General features: G+C 55.8%; 2 protein-coding genes across 3 annotated transcripts; both read left to right on the top strand.

The window, feature by feature from the left end:
• The first annotated feature begins 3,869 nt into the window (after positions 1–3,869).
• LOC311514023 (monocarboxylate transporter 13-like) lies at positions 3,870–10,022 on the top strand. Of its 2 annotated transcripts, none has more exons than XM_084616291.1 (5): positions 3,870–4,080; positions 4,570–4,848; positions 5,058–5,201; positions 6,534–7,164; positions 9,403–10,022. In XM_084616291.1, exons 2-5 carry the CDS (start codon positions 4,632–4,634, stop codon positions 9,530–9,532), a joined length of 1,122 nt encoding a protein of 373 aa, XP_084472417.1. In that variant the 5' UTR covers positions 3,870–4,080; positions 4,570–4,631; the 3' UTR covers positions 9,533–10,022. The 2 variants fall into 2 exon arrangements, with proteins under 2 accessions (XP_084472417.1, XP_084472416.1); XM_084616290.1 differs by having other exon boundaries at positions 6,397–7,164.
• A 99-nt stretch (positions 10,023–10,121) lies between these two features.
• On the top strand, positions 10,122–17,087 carry LOC311514019 (monocarboxylate transporter 13-like). Its single transcript, XM_084616283.1, has 4 exons — positions 10,122–11,413; positions 11,702–11,845; positions 13,696–14,463; positions 16,340–17,087. The coding sequence occupies exons 1-4, from the start codon at positions 11,209–11,211 to the stop codon at positions 16,600–16,602; spliced, it is 1,380 nt and encodes a 459-aa protein (XP_084472409.1). The 5' UTR covers positions 10,122–11,208; the 3' UTR covers positions 16,603–17,087.
• The last annotated feature ends 493 nt before the right edge of the window (positions 17,088–17,580 follow it).

Below are 17,580 nucleotides of genomic sequence, written 5' to 3'. Positions count from 1 at the left end.
GATTATTATAGGTTTATATTAGAGTATATTTTGGCTGTAACACAAGGGACCTGCAGCCCACACCCTGTATGTTGAGCTAAGGTGAAGTTGGCATACATATGTTTGGGACTTTTCAGCTAGATAGATGGTTATGAGGTAAAACATAAGGTCTGCGACCTTTAACATAGATGATGTGTTAAAGCAGGTTGGTCTATGGGCTTTCCTAAGTTCAGACCCTTTTAAACTTAGGAGGAACACCACAATTCGGTGTGACAAAGTGAGGCTTTTCACCTTGTTATGTTGCATGTGAGTTTTACACAGTGTGTGCCTCAGTTTCCCTGAGTTCTGCACCAATGCCTAAGGGGTGGGTGTGCCAGGTTTTCCCTCCGGAACTATGGTACCCGCCTGATCCACCAGCCGGGGCTCCCTTCACACTGTACTGCTGTGACAAGCTACAGACACGCTCTTGGTCTCACACTTTCACCAGCGCACATTCAGGTAGGGACACAGCCAGTGGTGGTAACATGTCAACAGGCTTTCTGACCAGCCCCTGCATGGGAAAGCTTCAGCTAAGGAAGTGCCCAGATACTCAAAACCCAAAATTATACCGTCCTGCAATGCACAGGGAACTGTACAGCGTAAGCTCATGAAATTCACCCCCTCTCTCAATGTGGAGAGGAAATATTCACAGCTTTCCATCCCTCGTTATCATAGAATTTCAGGGTTGGAAAGGACCGCAGGAGGTCATCTAGTCCAACCCCCTGCTCAAAGCAGGACCAATCCCCAACTAAATCATCCCAGCCAGGGCTTTGTCAAGCCTGACCTTAAAAATATCTAAAGAAGGAGATCTCACCACCTCCCTAGGTAACGCATTCCAGTGTTTCACCACCCTCCTAGTGAAAAAGTTTTTCCTAATATCCAACCTAAACCTCCCCCTTATGACTCCCACACACTGGTTTCAGACAAAACAAAAACAAATTTATTAATTACAAAAGATAGATGTGAAGTGATTCTAAGGGACAGCAAACAGATCAAACCCTTCTCCGGTTCAGTCCTGGTTTCTCGGGTGTTTCCAAGCATCCCCTTGGGGCAGACAGTCAGTGAAGAATAACCATGATGATGTCACTTCCATGCATCAGTAGGAGCATCACCAGCAGATGGAGGGAAGTGATTATTCCCCTCTACTCATCACTGGTGAGGCCACACCTGGAGTATTGAGTCCAGTTTTGGGACCCCCACTACAGAAAGGAGGTGGACAAATTGGAGAGAGTCCAGCGGAGGGCAACAAAAATGATCAGGGGGCTGGGGCACATGACTTATGAGGAGAGGGTGAGGGAACTGGGGTTATTTAGTCTGCAGAAGAGAAGAATGAGGGGGGATTTGATAGCAGCCTTCAACTGCCTGAAGGGGGGTTCCACAGAGGATGGAGCTCGGCTGTTCTCAGTGGTAGCAGATGACAGAACAAGGAGTAAAGGTCTCAAGTTGCAGTGGGGGAGGTTTAGGTTGGATATTAGGAAAAACTTTTTCACGAGGAGGGTGGTGAAGCACTGGAATGGGTTCCCTAGGGAGGTGGTGGAATCTCCTTCCTTAGAAGTTGTTAAGGTCAGGCTTTGTGACGAAGTGGGACTGTTCTTAATGTTTCCTCTGAATAGTGTGGGGGTGCCTCAGTTTCCCCTAGGCAGTTCTTAGGTATCTAGGTGGTGGGATAAGGGTGTATGATCATTGCAGAGCCCTAGAGGGCAGGTGTGTGCAGGGGTCTGGACACAGAGAATGGCCGACACCCTGTTTCCTGGCAACTGGTGGCCTGGCCCTTCCCCCCTGCGAGGTGAGAGCTAAAGGGGTTGGAGAACAAAGGAATCAGGCGCCCTCCTGGCCCCAGAAAGGGACAAAGCCCAGAGGAGGAGGGGCTGGAGGGAGTTTCAGTTTGGGGCTGGCTGGGACATGGAGTGAAGGGCAGATGTGGTTGTCTGGCTCCCTGGCCCCAAAATGGACCCAGCTGAGGGGTCCTGTTCTCTGCACCTACAAGCTCAGTTTTAGACCATGTTCCTGTCGTCTAATAAACCTTCTATTTTACTGGCTGGCTGAGAGTCCCGTCTGACTGCGGAGTTGGGGGGCAGGACCCTCTGGCCCCCCCAGGACCCCGCCTGGGCAGACTCGCTGTGGGAAGCGCACGGAGGGGCAGAGGATGCTGAATGCGCCGAGGTCAGACCCAGGAAGGTGGAAGCTGTGTGAGCTTCTTGCCCTGGAGACAGTCTGCTCAGAGAGAGGAGGTTCCCCGGAGTCCTGCCTGGCTTCGTAGGGAGCAGTTCCAGAGCCTTGACTCGGTGACAACTGGTGTCAGCAGTGGGATAAACTGCACCCCGTGGTTGGAGCATCCCGCAGTAAGTGACTGGAGAGCAGTAAAACGAAGGGGGATTAACGGGAGACGGGCGGGCTGGAGGCTCCGAGAGGTGCAATTCCAGGAGGCGGAGGAGCCTACGACTTAACCCCGAGAGAGAGTAGACCCCCGAGAAGGGCTGTCGATTCTTCCCAGGGAGCAGGGGGAGCTGAGAGCACAGGCCTGTGAGTCCGTGAGCACGTGGGAACAGCGAGGAGATGGCCTATCACCATCTCCTTAAGAAGGACATTGTAGACCTGTGCAAGGAGAGAGGGCTGCCCACTGGAAAGCTCACTGAGGCACAGCTGATTGCTCGGTTGGAAGAGGAGGATCGCGCCAAGGAGCCGGTTCCTGACTCAGCTGAGGCCGCGAGAGAGGCTGGGAACCACCAGGCGGCCCCAGGGCCTGTGCCAGTTCCCGAGCGAGCTGGGGCCCGGGGAGGGGCTGGGAGCAGCCAGGCAGCCCCGGGATCCACCTCCCCGACCAGCGGGGGATCTTCACGGCCCATTGGTGGAGCTGAAACGGAAATTGCAGAAGGACCGGGAGAGGCGATGGCAGAGTCGCAGCTGGGGAGAGTGGGGATGATCTGGGAAAAGGGGTATCCAGTGAGGTGGCAAACTTGGCCGATGACACAAAACGACTCAAGATAGTTAAGTCCCAAGCAGACTGCGAAGAGTTACAAAAGGATCTCTCAAAACTGGGTAACAAAATAGCAGATGATATCCCAGCCCCACCCGGCTGCTCTAACCACCAGCCCCCACTCCCCTCCCACAGCTGGGGAGAGAACCCAGGAGTCCTGGCTTCCAGCCCTAACCCACCAGCCCCCACTCCCTTCCCAGAGCTGGGGAGAGAACCCAGGAGTCCTGGCTCCCAGCCCCCCTGGCTCTAACCACTAGCCCCCACTCCCCTCCCAGAGCCAGGGAGACAACCCAGGAGTCCTGGCTTCTAGCCCTAACCCACCAGCCCCCACTCCCCTCCCAGAGCTGGGGAGAGAACCCAGGAGTCCTGGCTCCCAGCCCCCCACCCCGCTCTAACCACTAGCCCCCACTCCCCTCCCAGAGCCAGGGAGAGAACCCAGGATTCCTGGCAGTGCCCCAGGTACATTCCTTCTCAAGACCCATAGTTGTCTCAGTCCTGCCCTTAAAGCAGGGGGTTCTCAGACTTCACTGTGCCCCCTTTCTGACAACAAAAATGACTACATGACCCCAGGAATGGGGACCGAAGCCTAAGCTCGACTCCCACTGCCCCGGGCAGGGGGAACAAAGCAGAAGCCTGAGGGCTTGGGGCCTGGGCGGTGGGGCTCAGGCTTCGGCCCGGGGTCCCAGCAACTCTCAGCCAGCTCTGGCCGGCCCATTCAAATGGGGGTCCCGACCCACCGTTTGAGAACCACTGTCTTAAAGCGAAGGGGGAGGGGGAAGGAGCCAGTGGCCTGGCTGGGGGGCGGGGGAGCGGAAGGAAATTCTTGAGGACACAAAGTGGACTTTGCCCCCCCTATTTGCCGTGTGATCCGAGTCGTCCCCCCCTCGGACACGGCCTGCAGCCCCCGGCCCCCAGCCTGTCCCTGGCGCTCCTGGGACTCCCAGAGCTCAGCGCAGACCCAGAGGTAGCTGGGAGCCAGGACTCCTGGGTTCTCTCCCTGGCTCTGGGAGGGAAGTGAGGGCTGGTGGTTAGAGCAGGGGGGAATGGAAGCCAGGACTCCTGGGTTCTCTCTTTGACTCTGGGAGGTAAGTGGAGGCTGGTGGGTTAAAGCAGCGGCGGGCTGGGAGCCAGGACTGCTGGGTTCTCTCACCGACTCTGGGAGGGGAGCAGGATCTGGTGGTTAGAGCAGCTGGGGGATGGAAGCCAGGACTCCTGGGTTCTCTCCTTGGCTCCGGGATAGGAGCTGGGTCTGATGGTTAGAGCAGGGGGAGCTGGAAGCCAGGACTCTAGGAGGGGAGTGGGGTGTAGTGGCTAGAGCAGGGGGGATACTGGGAGTCAGGACTCCTGGGTTCTAACCCAGGAAGGGGAGCGGGATGTAGCGGGGGTGGGGGAGGAGGCTGGAAGCCAGGACTCCTGCCTTGTCTCATCAGCAGTGCTGGTAAGTTGCTGGCAGGAGCCTTTGTCTCCCTGTGCCTCAGTTTCCCCAGCTGCGTCTCAGGAATTGAGGAGACTAGCTTGCCAGAGGATCCACAGCATCAAAGTTCATGGACTGACCCTCATCTCTTTCCCTTCAGCTGGTTTGTTTTTCCACCCCAGCCCCCAGCAACTTCTGATCTCCTGTCTCCAGGGAACAGCGATGGGGGACCCCATGGCAGAACTTGCATGCCCTGAACCCCCCGATGGGGGGTGGGGCTGGATGGTGGTGCTAGCCGGCTTCCTCCAGTCAGCGCTGGTTTTCGGGGTGATCCGCTCCTTCGGCGTCTTCTTCATGGAGTTTGTGGGGTACTTCGGGGAGCTGGCGGGGCGCGTCTCATGGGTGACCTCCATCGGGATCAGCGTGCAGCAGCTGGGGGGTGAGTGAGGGACCCCGGCGTGGGTGGGGGGCTAAGATCTCAGGGACAGAAGTGGAGTAGCTGGGAGCCCCCCTCCCCCAGCCACTGCTCCCCAAAGAGCCCCTGCTGGGGGAAGCCCAGAGCTCCCCCGCAAGCCCACTCCTCCCCCAGAGTCAGCTGCATCGCAGGGTAACAGGGCCCGCCCCATGTCTCTCTGCTGCCCCCTGCAGGTCCGGTGGGCAGCGCCCTCAGCACCCAGTATGGCGCCCGCCCCGTGGTGATGGCCGGGGGTGTCCTCTCGGGGCTGGGCATGTTCCTGGCATCCTTCGCCACCAGCCTGACCCACCTGTACCTGAGCATCGGGCTGCTCTCAGGTAGGTCCCCCCTGAGACCTCCCCCCCGCCTCAGTGCCCTCTGGGAGTATCCTTGTTCAAGGCTGGGAGCAAGGGCTTCTGGGTAACCCATGGGTGCACCATGGTCTAGTTATAGTTGCCCAGGGAGCAGGGGCTCCTGGGTAAAATCCAGGCATCTGTGTCCTCAGGTTAGGGTCCTGGGACCGGGGGTGGGGTCTCTTTTAGGGTTCTCCAGCCATTCCTCCTCCCAGATGGGTCCTAGACATTAAGACCAGGAGGGGACCATCCAATCTGGCCTCCTGCACCATCCCTGCTGCCTACTCCTCCTTCCAGCCCATATCTGGTGGTCGAGCTAGACCATGGCACACGAAGCAGTGGAAAATCACACCCACACCCACACCTCCCACGGCCTTGGTTCTTGAATGTGGTGCCCATGGCCCAGACTCTGCTGCCCCTTCTGAGCTCTAGAACCCTCTGCTCTGGATCATCCATAGTTGCTCTAGCCCAGATCTCCATGCTCACGAGCGTGGCCTAGATCGTTGCAAGGCCAATTTCCTGCCTAGCTCAGGCCCGTCCATTTCACCCAGTTCCTTCCCCGCCACAGCTCCGGCAAGCTAGAGCAAGGGCCAGAGCAGTGATCTAGAACCCAGCACAATGGCAGCTGGCACCTAGAACCCCCCACTCACAGGCCTCACCAGGACTTCCCCTCCCCGATCCCAGACCCAGCCAGCATGGCTTGAGATGACGTGTCTCTAATTGCTCATGACTCTCCCACCCCCAGGCCAGATGCTAAAGGGACAATGGCTCTTTCTCCCCAGTCATATCCTGCAGCCAACCTAGAACATACAATGCTTTGGGTTACCTAGAGCACACGGCATGTGTCACCTAGAACCCAGAGTATCTAATTGTTTAGACATCCTTGAACATATGATGCTTTGGGTTACCTAGAGCACACGGCATGTGTCACCTAGACCCCAGAGTATCTAATTGTTTAGACATCCTAGAACATACAATGCTTTGGGTTACCTAGAGCACACGGCATGTGTCACCTAGAACCCAGAGTATCTAATTGTTTAGACATCCTAGAACATACAATGCTTTGCGTTATCTAGAATGCTCCATTCAGCCTGGTGTCCTACCTGCCCCATCCCCAGATCAGACCCACCAATCCTGGTTTTGGTCACCTGTTCCCTTTCCTTCCCCCCCCCCCCCGCAGGACTGGGCTGGGCCTTGGTCTTCACCCCTTCCGTGGCTTCTGTGGCCCGGTACTTCGGCAAGCGCCGGGCCTTCGCCACGGGCCTGGCTGTCTCGGGGGCAGGCCTGGCCTCCTTCGCCTTCTCCCCACTCTTCCAGCTGCTGGTGGACACCTACGCCTGGCGGGGGGCCCTCCTGGTGGTGGCCGGCATCTCCTTCAACCTGGTGGCCGCTGGGGCCCTGCTGCGGCCGTTGGAGCTGGAGGGCAACAAGGCATCCGTGCCGGAGGCGGGGTGGCTGCAGCTGCCGGCCTTCTCCTCCTTCTGCCGGCCACGCCTGGCCTGCCACAGGCCCTTCCTCCTGTTCTCTGCGGCCTTCATCTTGGTGGACGCCGGCTACTACGTGCCCTATGTCCACCTGGTGCCCCACGCCCGGGAGCTGGGCTTCGACGAATACCGAGCCGCCTTCCTCCTGTCCTCAGCCGCCGTGGCCGACCTGTGCGGCCGTGTGGTGGGCGGCTGGCTGGCCGACCGCTTCGCCATCCGCCTGGTCCACAGCCTGACCCTCTGGACCGTCCTGACGGGCTTCTCCATGATGCTGGTGCCCCTGGGGCAGAGCTACTCCCTCCTGATGGGCCTCTGCATCTGCTACGGCTTCTTCGCCGGCGCCCTGGTGCCTCTCCAGTTCTCTGGCCTGGCGGAGATCGTGGGAACGGGGCACATCATGGAGGGGATTGGGCTCATGCAAATGCTGGAAAGTGCTGGCTCCCTCGTGGGGGCCCCTCTGTCCGGTAAGGAACCAGGTTCTCTTTCCTACTGGGCTGCCCCGTCCCTTTTGGACCCAATATTTGGAACGGTTGCTGCCAGGAGAAACTGAGGAAGGAGGCAGATAAAAGTCTTTCCTGACAAGTGGTCCCAGGCAGCCCACCGTCCTTTGCCTGGTCTCTGACACATCCCCAGGGGCTGGTAGGGGAACCCGGGCCTGCCCTCTACTCTGGGTTCCAGCTCACAGGCTCTCCAGTCACTGCCCTACGTCCTGGCTTCCCCCTCTCCCCCATCTCTGGGTTCACCAGCCTCCCAATTCCCTCCTCCCAGGGAACAACTATGGACTACCCCCTAGAGTCCCTACTTGGCCACCATCACCCCTTCCAGTCTTGTGTGGGGGTGGACACCCACTCCCACAAGTTCTAAGCCTTTCTTGCATGAATTCATCAATCTAGCTTCATAGAGAGGGCTGTAGGGAGGGAGGGAAACAAAAAGGAAGGTGACCCATTAATTACAGGTAACCCCCAGAATTAAACCTTCCCCCAGAACGAGGTCCTGGCCTGGGACTCGGAAGACCTGGGTTCTAGTTGAACAACATGTTCTAGGTCACCCAAAGCCTCCCATTGTCTAAATAGCCCTAGGAATATGGTCGAAAGGGGATGCCAATTCTGGGTGCTAGGCTGTGGCGCTCCGGGTCCTAGGTAGCTCTAACAACTCTAAAAAGCCCTAATCATATGATCTAAAGATGACTCCAATCCTGAGAACTAAATCGTGGCATTCTGGGTTCTAAGTATGGGTTCTAGGTAGCCAAATAAACCCATGTGGGCCTATGTAGCCTGAAATCATGTAGGCTAATGCCTGATGTCGGCCAGCTAGCTAGAACATTATTAGTGATTGATTACTGTAGACATAGGAGCCCTTGTCATGGACTGGAACTCGATTGTGCTAGGTGCCGTATAGAATCCAAAGATGGTGTCACGGAGTCCCCGGGCGATGCTCTGGAACTGCTCCCCACGAAGCCAGGCAGGACTCTGGGGCAGTCGCCTTTCTGGGAGCAGCCTGTCTGCAGGACACCCAGCTCACCCGGCTTCCACCCTCCTGGGTCTGACCTCGGAGCATTCAGCCTCCTCTGCCCCTCTGTGCGCTTCCCACAGCGAGTCCGCCCAGGCAGGCTCCTGGGGAAGCCAGAGGGTCCTGCCCCCCAACTCCGCAGTCAGACGGGACTCTCAGCCAGCCAGTAAAACAGAGGTTTATTAGACAACAGGAACATGGTCTAACACAGAGCTTGTAGGTGCAGAGAACAGGACCCCTCAGCTGGGTCCATTTTGGGGGGCAGTGAGCCAGACAACCACGTCTGCCCTTCACTCCATGTCTCCAGCCAGCCCCAAACTGAAACTCCCTCCAGCCCCTCCTCTCTGGGCTTTGTCCCTCTCAGGGCCAGGAGGTCACTGGATTCCTTTGTTCTCCAATCCTTTAGCTCTCACCTTGCAGGGGGGAAGGGCCCAGGCCATCAGTTGCCAGGAAACAGGGTGTTGGCCATCCTCTGCGTCCAGACCCCTGCACACACCTGCCCTCTAGGGCTCTGCAATGACCATACCCCCTTATCCCACCAACTAGATACTTAAGAACTGCCTAGGGGAAACTGAGGCACCCCCACACTGTTCAGAGGAAACATTAAGAACAGTCCCACTTCGTCACAGATGGTCCTTCCCCCAAAGCCCTTACCATCTAAGTATAAGACAAGAGACAACAGCAGGATATGTATAGAATATGGTATTCTGGAGTCTAAGTATCACTGAAAATGTGTTTGAGATAATCCATGACTGTGGTCTGCATAGTCCCATGAGACTGTCAAGCAGATATGTTCTAGGCTGTCCAAACCACCAGGCTTTGGGGTTCTAGGTAGCCCTTTCAGTACTTTCTAGGTAACCCATCACTTCGTATTGTCTAGTCTGTCTAGACACCAAGATGTTCTGTGACTTAGGTGACACATACAGTACTTTCTAGATAATCCGTGCAGGATGTCTAGGCAATGAGGCATTTTGGGTTCTAGGTAATGCATATTGTACACTCTAGATAACTCAAAGCCACATATGTTCTGGGATGTCTAGAGAATTAGATATTCTGGGTTCCAGGTAACATGTAGTGCATTCTAGATAACACAAAGACTTGTATGTTCTAGCATGTCTAAATAATTAGATGCTCCAGGTTCTAGGTGACACACACCGTGTGCTCTCGGTAACCCAAAGCATTGTATGTTCTAGGTTGGCTGCGGGACATGACTGGGGACTACACAGCCTCTTTCATTGTAGCAGGGACTTTCCTCCTCGCTGGAAGTTTGCTCCTTTTTGCTCTGCCAAATTATTTCTCCTGCCCCATGGACTCAACAACTGAGGAGGAGACCAGGGGAGACCCCTGAGACTTTAGCTCCTGGGGGGTTGTCCCAGAGAGCCAGATCAGAAGTGAGAGGTCAGCAGGAGGCAGAGCAGCGAGTACTGTATACAGAGCCAGCCAATAGGTGTCTGCTTCTTCGCTGACCATCGTAAGACGGTTGGAGGATGCATAAGAGATAGAAGGAGGAAGCTACCCAGTCCAGATTCACTCCTCTTTGCAAACTGGTGTCCAAAGCATCCTAGATCTTTCAGGCTAGAAAGGACCCCAATGGTCCCCTAGTCTGACCTTCTGCATGGCACAGAGAACTCCAGCCATTCCTGCCTACAGCCCATATCTGATGGTCGAGCTAGCAGTCTTGATTTAAAAGGACACGTGTGATGGAGAAGACGCCACCACTCCAGGGGAAATTGGCCCCCCTGGTTAATCACCCTCCCCATGAAAAATTTGCGCTTGATTGGCCGAGCTAGTGAAGGTCGTCCCCTCCCTTTGACCGCGTTTCTCTGTCTGTCTGTGCGTAACACAGTCGCAACCGGCCGCCCCGGCCGATCGGTTCCAAACTTTCAGGGCACGGTCGAGGCATTGATAGCTAGAACCCTGTTGATTTAGGGGGAGATTGGAAAACAAACTAAGTGGGGAGAGGGACACACGGTGACTCTGCCAGACCCTCTGTGGTGAGGGTCTCTAGCTCAAAAGTTGATGGCAGAAATGTGATGCCTTGACTAGCTCGGCTTCCTTCCCCTGGAGTTGCACACCCTGAATGGCTTTCATGATGCGTGTCCCCCGCAGAACTGGCCACAGCCTTCCAGGGAGGCTGGAGAGGGGGGGAGCCAGCTCCGTGTCAGCCGAGCTCCACAGATATTTATACAAGGACCCCTCGCCCGGCGCTGAGATATGGCCGCCTCTGGGATGGGGCGACTGGTTATCCAGGGATCCCTCACCTGGTACTGGTTCTACCTGGTGCTGCCTTGCCCCAGCAGTGGCTGCATCTCAGCACTAGGTGAAGGGCCCCTGTATAACCAGCAGCCCCACCCCAGAGGTGGCCGCATCTCAGTGCTGGGTGAGGGATCCCTGTGTAACCAGCTGCCCTGCTCCAGAGGTGGCCGCATCTCAGTGCCGGGCGAGGGGTCCCTGGCTAACCAGCTGCCCCCAGTTTTCTCCCACACCCACTGGGGCCAGACTGATGGGGTTCATAGCCTAGCAACACATGGGGTGGGGGGAAGGGTGGGGTTGCCATTAGACGCCTCCTCTCAGCTGCGGACTTCGCCTCACAATTCACTGATAAGAAAGCCCAACCTTTGAGACCCGGGTTGCCGTCTGGTGCCAGGCACCCTGCTGCTGTTTGCCGGGTCCCCAGAGCCGGGAGAGGGTCGAGGGGGCCTCTGTGCAGCCTCACCCACCCCGAGGTTAACAGCCTCAGGGTCATTCTGCAGGGCACTCGCTGGGATGCAGCCACCTCTGGCGTAGGGCATGGCTGCTGATTCATGGCCCAACCCCCCTGCTGCGCTGCCCGGGGACCGTTCATCGTGGAGTCACCTCTGGGATGGAGCAGATTGATCAGCCACACAGCAATGTTACACAGAGATTGCTCACCCAGCACCGAGGGGCTACCCCCTCTGGGGAGGAGTGAGGCAGCTGATTATGCCAGACTCACCTCTGGCACTCTGCACTGAATCTCCATGGAGCGCCCCGTCCTCTCGGAGCCCCCCGATGGGGGCTGGGGCTGGCTAGTGGCCCTGGCAGTCTTCCTGGAGTCGGGGCTGATTTTCGGGGTGATCCGCTCCTTCGGGGTCTTCTTCGTGGAGTTTGTGGGGCACTTTGGGGAGCCGGCGGGGCGCGTGTCCTGGGTCACGTCCATCACAATAGCCATCCTGCTGTTTGCTAGTGAGTATCGACTCTCCGGCCTTCTCCCTCCCCGCTTTAACCAGAACGTCTCATCCCTTGCCCGGCGGGGCGGCTGGTTACACAGGGACCCCTCGCCCGGTGCTGAGATGCGCCCACCTCTTGGGCAGGGCGGCTGTTTTTCACTGGGATTCTCCCAACCCCACTTATTGCACCATCCTCCAGGAAAGGAGGGTGCTCTGAGCTCCACATACCTCCACTCCTCCCCCAGAGTCAGCTGCATCACAGGGTAACGGGGCCCGACCGGTATCCCTCTGCTGCCCCTTGCAGGTCCGGTGGGCACTGCCCTCAGCACCCAGTATGGCACGCGCCCCGTGGTGATGGCCGGGGGCATCCTCTTGGGGCTGGGCATGTTCCTGGCGTCCTTCGCCACCAGCCTGACGCACCTGTACCTAAGCATCGGGCTGCTCTCAGGTAGGTCTCCCCTGAACCCCCCCTGCCTCAGTGCCCTCTGGGAGTATCCTCGCTCAAGGCTGGGAGCAAGGGCTTCTGGGTAACCCAGTGCACTCTGGGACCATCCTCACCCAAGGCCAGGAGCAAGGGATTCTGGGTAGCCCCAGTGCACCATGGGAGTCTAGCCTTTTGCACAGGCCTCTTCCTGGAAGCAAGGCATTCTGGGTAAAATCTGGACAGAAGGATGCTCTGGGCTTGGGCAGTGAGGATTGACTGGCCCTTGGCTGTAGCTTAGAACCTTCTATAATGTAGGATCTGGAGAACCAGATTCTAGAACAGCAAACCCGGTTCTAGATCAGCAAACCCTGGTCCCAATCCCAGCGCAACGAGGATCTCGAGCTTTGAGGCTCCAGCCTTCACTATAACAAAGGGCTGATCCCGCCCAATGAGCTGTGAAATCTCCGCTCCACTCCCTCCTCCCCAGTAGCCTCCGGTGTCCGGATAATGCGAGGGAGGACATGGGGGTTTTGGTGTGCGGGCAATTCCCGACTGATGCAGGGGTGCGGGGGGGGGGGGGGAAGGAGGGCTGTGCATTTTGGGTCAGAACTGACATTTGTCGAAGTTTGCGGTGCATCGAAAAGTTTGAACCAATCTCAGCTTTGCATGTTCTGATTTCGAGCATGTTTGGAAACAAAGTTGAAGGAAATGTGGACCTGACAAAATGAGAATGTTCTAATTTGGGGGGAGGTTTTCATGCCACACACACGCCCCAATGCGAAATCAACACAGATCCATCGACCATTGCGGTGTAATCTGAGCTGCATTTTCACAACTCCAATATGTTCTAGGTAGCACAAACAGGATTCACGATGGGTTCTAGGTTGGCTTAACATGGGCCATTCCAGATGCACGATAGCTGTACAAGCTGGAGTCTACTTCAATTCAGTAGGTTCTAGGTAGCACAGACAGGAGTCATGCCTAGTGTCACGGAGTGTGGGGGAGTCCAGGCCCTGCACCCCTTTTCCTGGGATTCACTGAGACTCTCAGCCAGCCAGTAAAACAGAAGGTTTATTGGACAACAGGAACACAGTCCAAAACAGAGCTTGTGGGTACACCCAGGACCCCTCAGTCAAGTCCTTCTGGGGGAGCAGGGAGCTTAGACCCCAGCCCTGGGGTTCCTTGTGTTCCTCCACCCAGCCCCAAACTGAAACTAAACTCCCTCAGCAGGCTTTCTCCTGCAGCCTGTCTTCACGTTCCTGGGCAGAGGTGTTATCTCCCCCTCCCCCTCCCCCTCCTGGCTCAGGTGACAGGCTCTCAGGTCTCCCATCCCCAGGGCACATTCCCAGGTCAACACGCCCCCCTCCCTGCTGCGTCACATCGTCACACCTAGTTCTAGGTTTGTCTTAACACAGTGTGCTCCAGATGCATCCTAGCCCTGTAAGCTGTAGTCTACTCCAGCTCCAGATGTTCTAGGTCACACAAACAGGATTTATGGTGGCTTCTAGGTTGGCATAGCATGGTGCATTCTAGATGCGTCCTAGGCCTATACACTGTAGTCTACTCCAGCTCCAGACGTTCTAGGTCGCACAAACAGGATTTATGGTGGCTTCTAGGTTGGCATAGCATGGTGCATTCTAGATGCGTCCTAGGCCTATACACTGTAGTCTACTCCAGCTCCAGACGTTCTAGGTCGCACAAACAGGATTCATGCGGGGTTCTACGCTGGCTCAGCATGGTGCATCCTAGACGCATCCATACAAGCTGTAGTCGACTCCGACTCAAACCATTCTAAGTAGCACAATCTCCTGGCTCGAAGCAGGAGAGCCCACCTATCCAACCCCCATAACCCCAGTTCCCCACCTCTCTTGCAGGCTTCGGTGGCGCGCTAGTCTTTGCCCCTTCAGTGGCCATGCTTGCCCGTTACTTCAAACGACGCCGGGCGCTGGCCATCGCTGTGGCCTTCTCTGCACCTGGGTTGTCCTCGCTGGCCTTCTCCCCCCTCTTCCAGTTCCTGGTGGACTCCTATGGCTGGCGTGGAGGGCTCATGATTGTGGCAGGCCTGACCTTCCACCTGGTGGCATGTGGCACCCTCCTCCGCCCGCTGGCCCTGGCAGAGGACTTGGCTCTGGCACCAGCCCCACAGAGGTCGTGGCTGGCGAAGCTGTCCTCCTTGTTTGGCTTGGCTTTGCTTGCCAGTCGGCCTTTCCTGACCTTTGCTGTAGCTGGCCTGTTGATGAATTTGGGCTACCTTGTCCCCTTTGCCCACCTAGTGCCCCACGCCCGCGAGATAGGCTTTGACGAATACCAGGCTGCCTGCCTCGTGTCCGTGATGGGTGCCACCGATCTGTGTGGCCGCCTGGTGGCTGGCTGGCTGGATGCCCGCAGGGCCTTCCGCCTCCTTCACATCCTGACTCTCTGGATCCTCCTGACGGGCGTCACGCTGCTCCTGGTTCCCTTTGGGCACACCTATCCCATCCTGATGGGCATTGACATCTGCTATGGGTTCTTAGCTGGTGCCGTTATCCCACTGAAATTCTCCAGCCTGGTGGAAATCGTGAGGAATGGTCGGATCTCAGAAGCTACTGGGCTCATAAACCTACTGGAGAGTTTTGGGGCTCTGGCTGGCCCCCCGTTATCTGGTAAGGTCTTGGAGTTTGCCTTTCTCCCCCTACTTTAGGCAGCAAGCACCTCCCATCCCCTGGCTGCTCATTCCACGGTCATGGATCAGCCAGTGTGAAGTGGCCAGGGAGGTTCTGGTGACCCACAAGCAGGAACCAGGTTGTAGGTGATCTCTTCAGTCTGGGTACCATTTCACCCACCCTCTAACCTTTGGGGTCACCGCAGGGGCCATGGTTCACACCCCCTAAATTTGTACATTCTAGGTAGTGCTAGCCCTATGGGCTGTAGGCAGCTCTAGAACCTGGCTTTCTGAGTAACTGGAATGCTACATGCTTAGGTTCTAGGTAGCTCTAACCCTCTGTGCTAGACATGACTTCACATCCCAGCTGTCTAGATTATTTGAACACTAGAAGGCCTGGGTTCAAGATAGCTGTAACCATATTGGTTAAGGACAACTCCAGTACTTGGCTTTCTGGATAGTTGGAACACTATATTCCCTCGGTTCCAGGTAGCTCTAACACTGTGGGTCATGGGCATCTCCTGAATCCAGCTTTCTAGGCAATTGGAACTCGATCTGCTCTGCGTTCTAGGTAGACTTGTGTTTTCCAGGGAGCCCTAAACCTGTAACCTGCACACAACTGCAGGCTCAAACTCTCTTGGTGACTACTCCAGCTTATGTTCTAGAAATCACAACCTTGCTGGGTTGTGAATACTGTCACGGAGTCCCCGGGCGATGCTCTGGAACTGCTCCCCATGAAGCCAGGCAGGACTCTGGGGCAGTCGCCTTTCTGTGAGCAGCCTGTCTGCAGGGCACACAGCTCACACAGCTTCCACCTTCCTGGGTCTGACCTCGGAGCATTCAGCATCCTCTGCCCCTCCGTGCGCTTCCCACAGCGAGTCCACCCATGTGGGGTCCTGGGGAAGCCAGAGGGTCCTGCCCCCCAACTCCACAGTCAGACGGGACTTTATCTAACACAGAAGGTTTATTAGACGACAGGAACATGGTCTAACACAGAGCTTGTAGGTGCAGAGAACAGGACCCCTCAGCTGGGTCCATTTTGGGGGGCAGTGAGGCAGACAACCCCGTCTACACTTCACTCCATGTCCCCAGCCAGCCCCAAACTGAAAGTCTCTCCAGCCCCCCCTCCTCTGGGCTTTGTCCCTTTCCAGGCCAGGAGGGGACCTGATTCCTTTGTTCTCCAGCCCTTTAGCTCACCTTGCAGGGGGGAAGGGCGAAGGCCCTCAGTTGCCAGGAAACAGGGTGTCAGCCATTCTCTGTGTCCAGACCCCTGCCCACACCTGCCCTCTAGGGCTCTGCAATGATCATACACCCTCATCCCCCACCTAGATACTTAAGAACTGCCTAGGGGAAACTGAGGTACCCTCACACTATTCAGAGGAAACATTAAGAACAGTCCCACTTCGTCACAAATAGCTCATAGCCTCCATTGTTGTGCCTAACTTTACTCATGGGACTTTTGTCGCAATTCCAATCTTGCTGCATTTTAGATACCTACCGTTGGCTGCATGCTGGGTTCTAGGTAGCCATAAGTAGTTGAATCCTAGGCAGTGCCTATGAGCTATAGTCAACCCCAGCTTAATATGTCCTACGTAGCACAAAGATGATGCATTCTGGGTTCCAGGTAGGCTTAACATGCTGTGTTCTAGATCCATCATAATCACATAAGATGTTGTCTATTCTGACTCCGCACATTCTAGGTAACACAAATAGGCACGCTGGGTTCTAGATTGGCGTAACATGGTGTAATCTAGATGCACGATACCATATAAACTATAGTCCACTCCAACTCGGTACATTGTAGGTGTCACAAAATGATGCAAGCTGGGTTCTAGCTACCCCTAATATTGGTAAACTTGTGTTCTTTTGTGTACTAGGTTTCCTAAGGGATGTGACTGGGAGCTACACAGTCTCTTTCATAGCATCTGGGACTTTCCTCATGGCGGGGGGCCTGGTCCTCTTTACAGTGCCAAACTTTTGCTCCCGTTCCACTACTTCTCCTCTCAGTCAGTCAGGTGACCCAGAGGATGCTGGGAATTTAACCCACCAGAATGGAGACCACCCCTGCACAAGGGAGCCCTGGGCGCTGAGCTCTGGGAACGGCCCAGAACAACTGTCCCCACTTAAATCAGGACAATAACGTCCTAGAGAGGAGTGAGATGAAGTGACATTGGAAATGGGGGAGAAGGGTAATCACAGCAGGCTAGATTCCGAGCTCAAATCCAGTGGTGTAAATCCAGAGTAACTCCAGGTCTGTTAATGGTGTAAATCCAGAGTGGCTCCAGTTCGGACAATAATATAAGGACCAGATTCTGAGCTCAGTGATGCTAGTGTAAATCCAGAGTTCAGTGTAACAGCCAGATTCACATCTCAGTTCCACTGGTGTAAATCCAGAGTCATTCCAGTTCAGTCAATGGTGCAAATCCAGAGTCACTCCCAATCAATAAAAGCTATAAGGACCAGACTTTGATCTCAATTCCACTGGTGTAAATCCAGAGTTGCTGCAGTGCAAAAAGGGCCAGATACTGAGCTCAGTACCACCAGTGTGAATCCAGAGCCACTCCAATTCACTCAATGGTGTAAATCCAGAGTCAATCCCAATCAATAAAAGCTATGAGGACCAGACTTTGATCTCAATTCCACTGGTGTAAATCCAGAGTCGCTGCAGTGCAAAAAGGGCCAGATACTGAGCTCAATACCACCAGTGTGAATCCAGAGCCACTCCAATTCACTCGGTGGTGTAAATCCTGAGTGACTCCAGTTCAGTCAATAGTTTAAATCCAGAGTCACTCTTCTGAGAGGGTTACTCCATTTTTACAGCTCAGGTCTGCTCTTCCACCGGCTTCTCCCCTTGAAGTTTGTGTAGACCCTACTGAAAAAACATTTGCCGGAAAACCATGCTCTCGGCGTTAAATGCAGGGTAGGCACCAGGTTCACCCTGGGAGCCGAGCCCGCGGCTGACCCCAGGGGCCCTTTTGAAGCTTCAGCTCTATTTCTTATCAGCAGTGCCCAACCCCACCCGCCCTTATCTCGGTGCCCCAGGCCCACGGGCAAGCCGGGTCAATGGGACCCTTGGAGGGCAGAGACAGGGAGGCGGAAAGGAGACAAGCTGGAATCG

This window comes from Lepidochelys olivacea (genome assembly GCF_965140295.1).
Source record: "Lepidochelys olivacea isolate rLepOli2 genome assembly, chromosome: 28".
NCBI classification, from domain to species: Eukaryota; Metazoa; Chordata; order Testudines; family Cheloniidae; genus Lepidochelys; species Lepidochelys olivacea.
Note: the sequence above shows the minus strand (reverse complement) of the source record. Positions and strands in the feature narration are given on the sequence as shown.

Coding starts and splice junctions, on each gene's coding strand:
- LOC311514023 (XM_084616290.1), top strand. CDS start 4,632: ATGGGGGACCCCATGGCAGAACTTGCATGCCCTGAACCCCCCGATGGG. Junction 5,202..6,396: donor GAGCATCGGGCTGCTCTCAG/GTAGGTCCCCCC, acceptor CCCCCCCCGCAG/GACTGGGCTGGGCCTTGGTC. Junction 7,165..9,402: donor CGTGGGGGCCCCTCTGTCCG/GTAAGGAACCAG, acceptor TGTATGTTCTAG/GTTGGCTGCGGGACATGACT.
- LOC311514019 (XM_084616283.1), top strand. CDS start 11,209: ATGGAGCGCCCCGTCCTCTCGGAGCCCCCCGATGGGGGCTGGGGCTGG. Junction 11,414..11,701: donor AGCCATCCTGCTGTTTGCTA/GTGAGTATCGAC, acceptor TGCCCCTTGCAG/GTCCGGTGGGCACTGCCCTC. Junction 11,846..13,695: donor AAGCATCGGGCTGCTCTCAG/GTAGGTCTCCCC, acceptor CCTCTCTTGCAG/GCTTCGGTGGCGCGCTAGTC.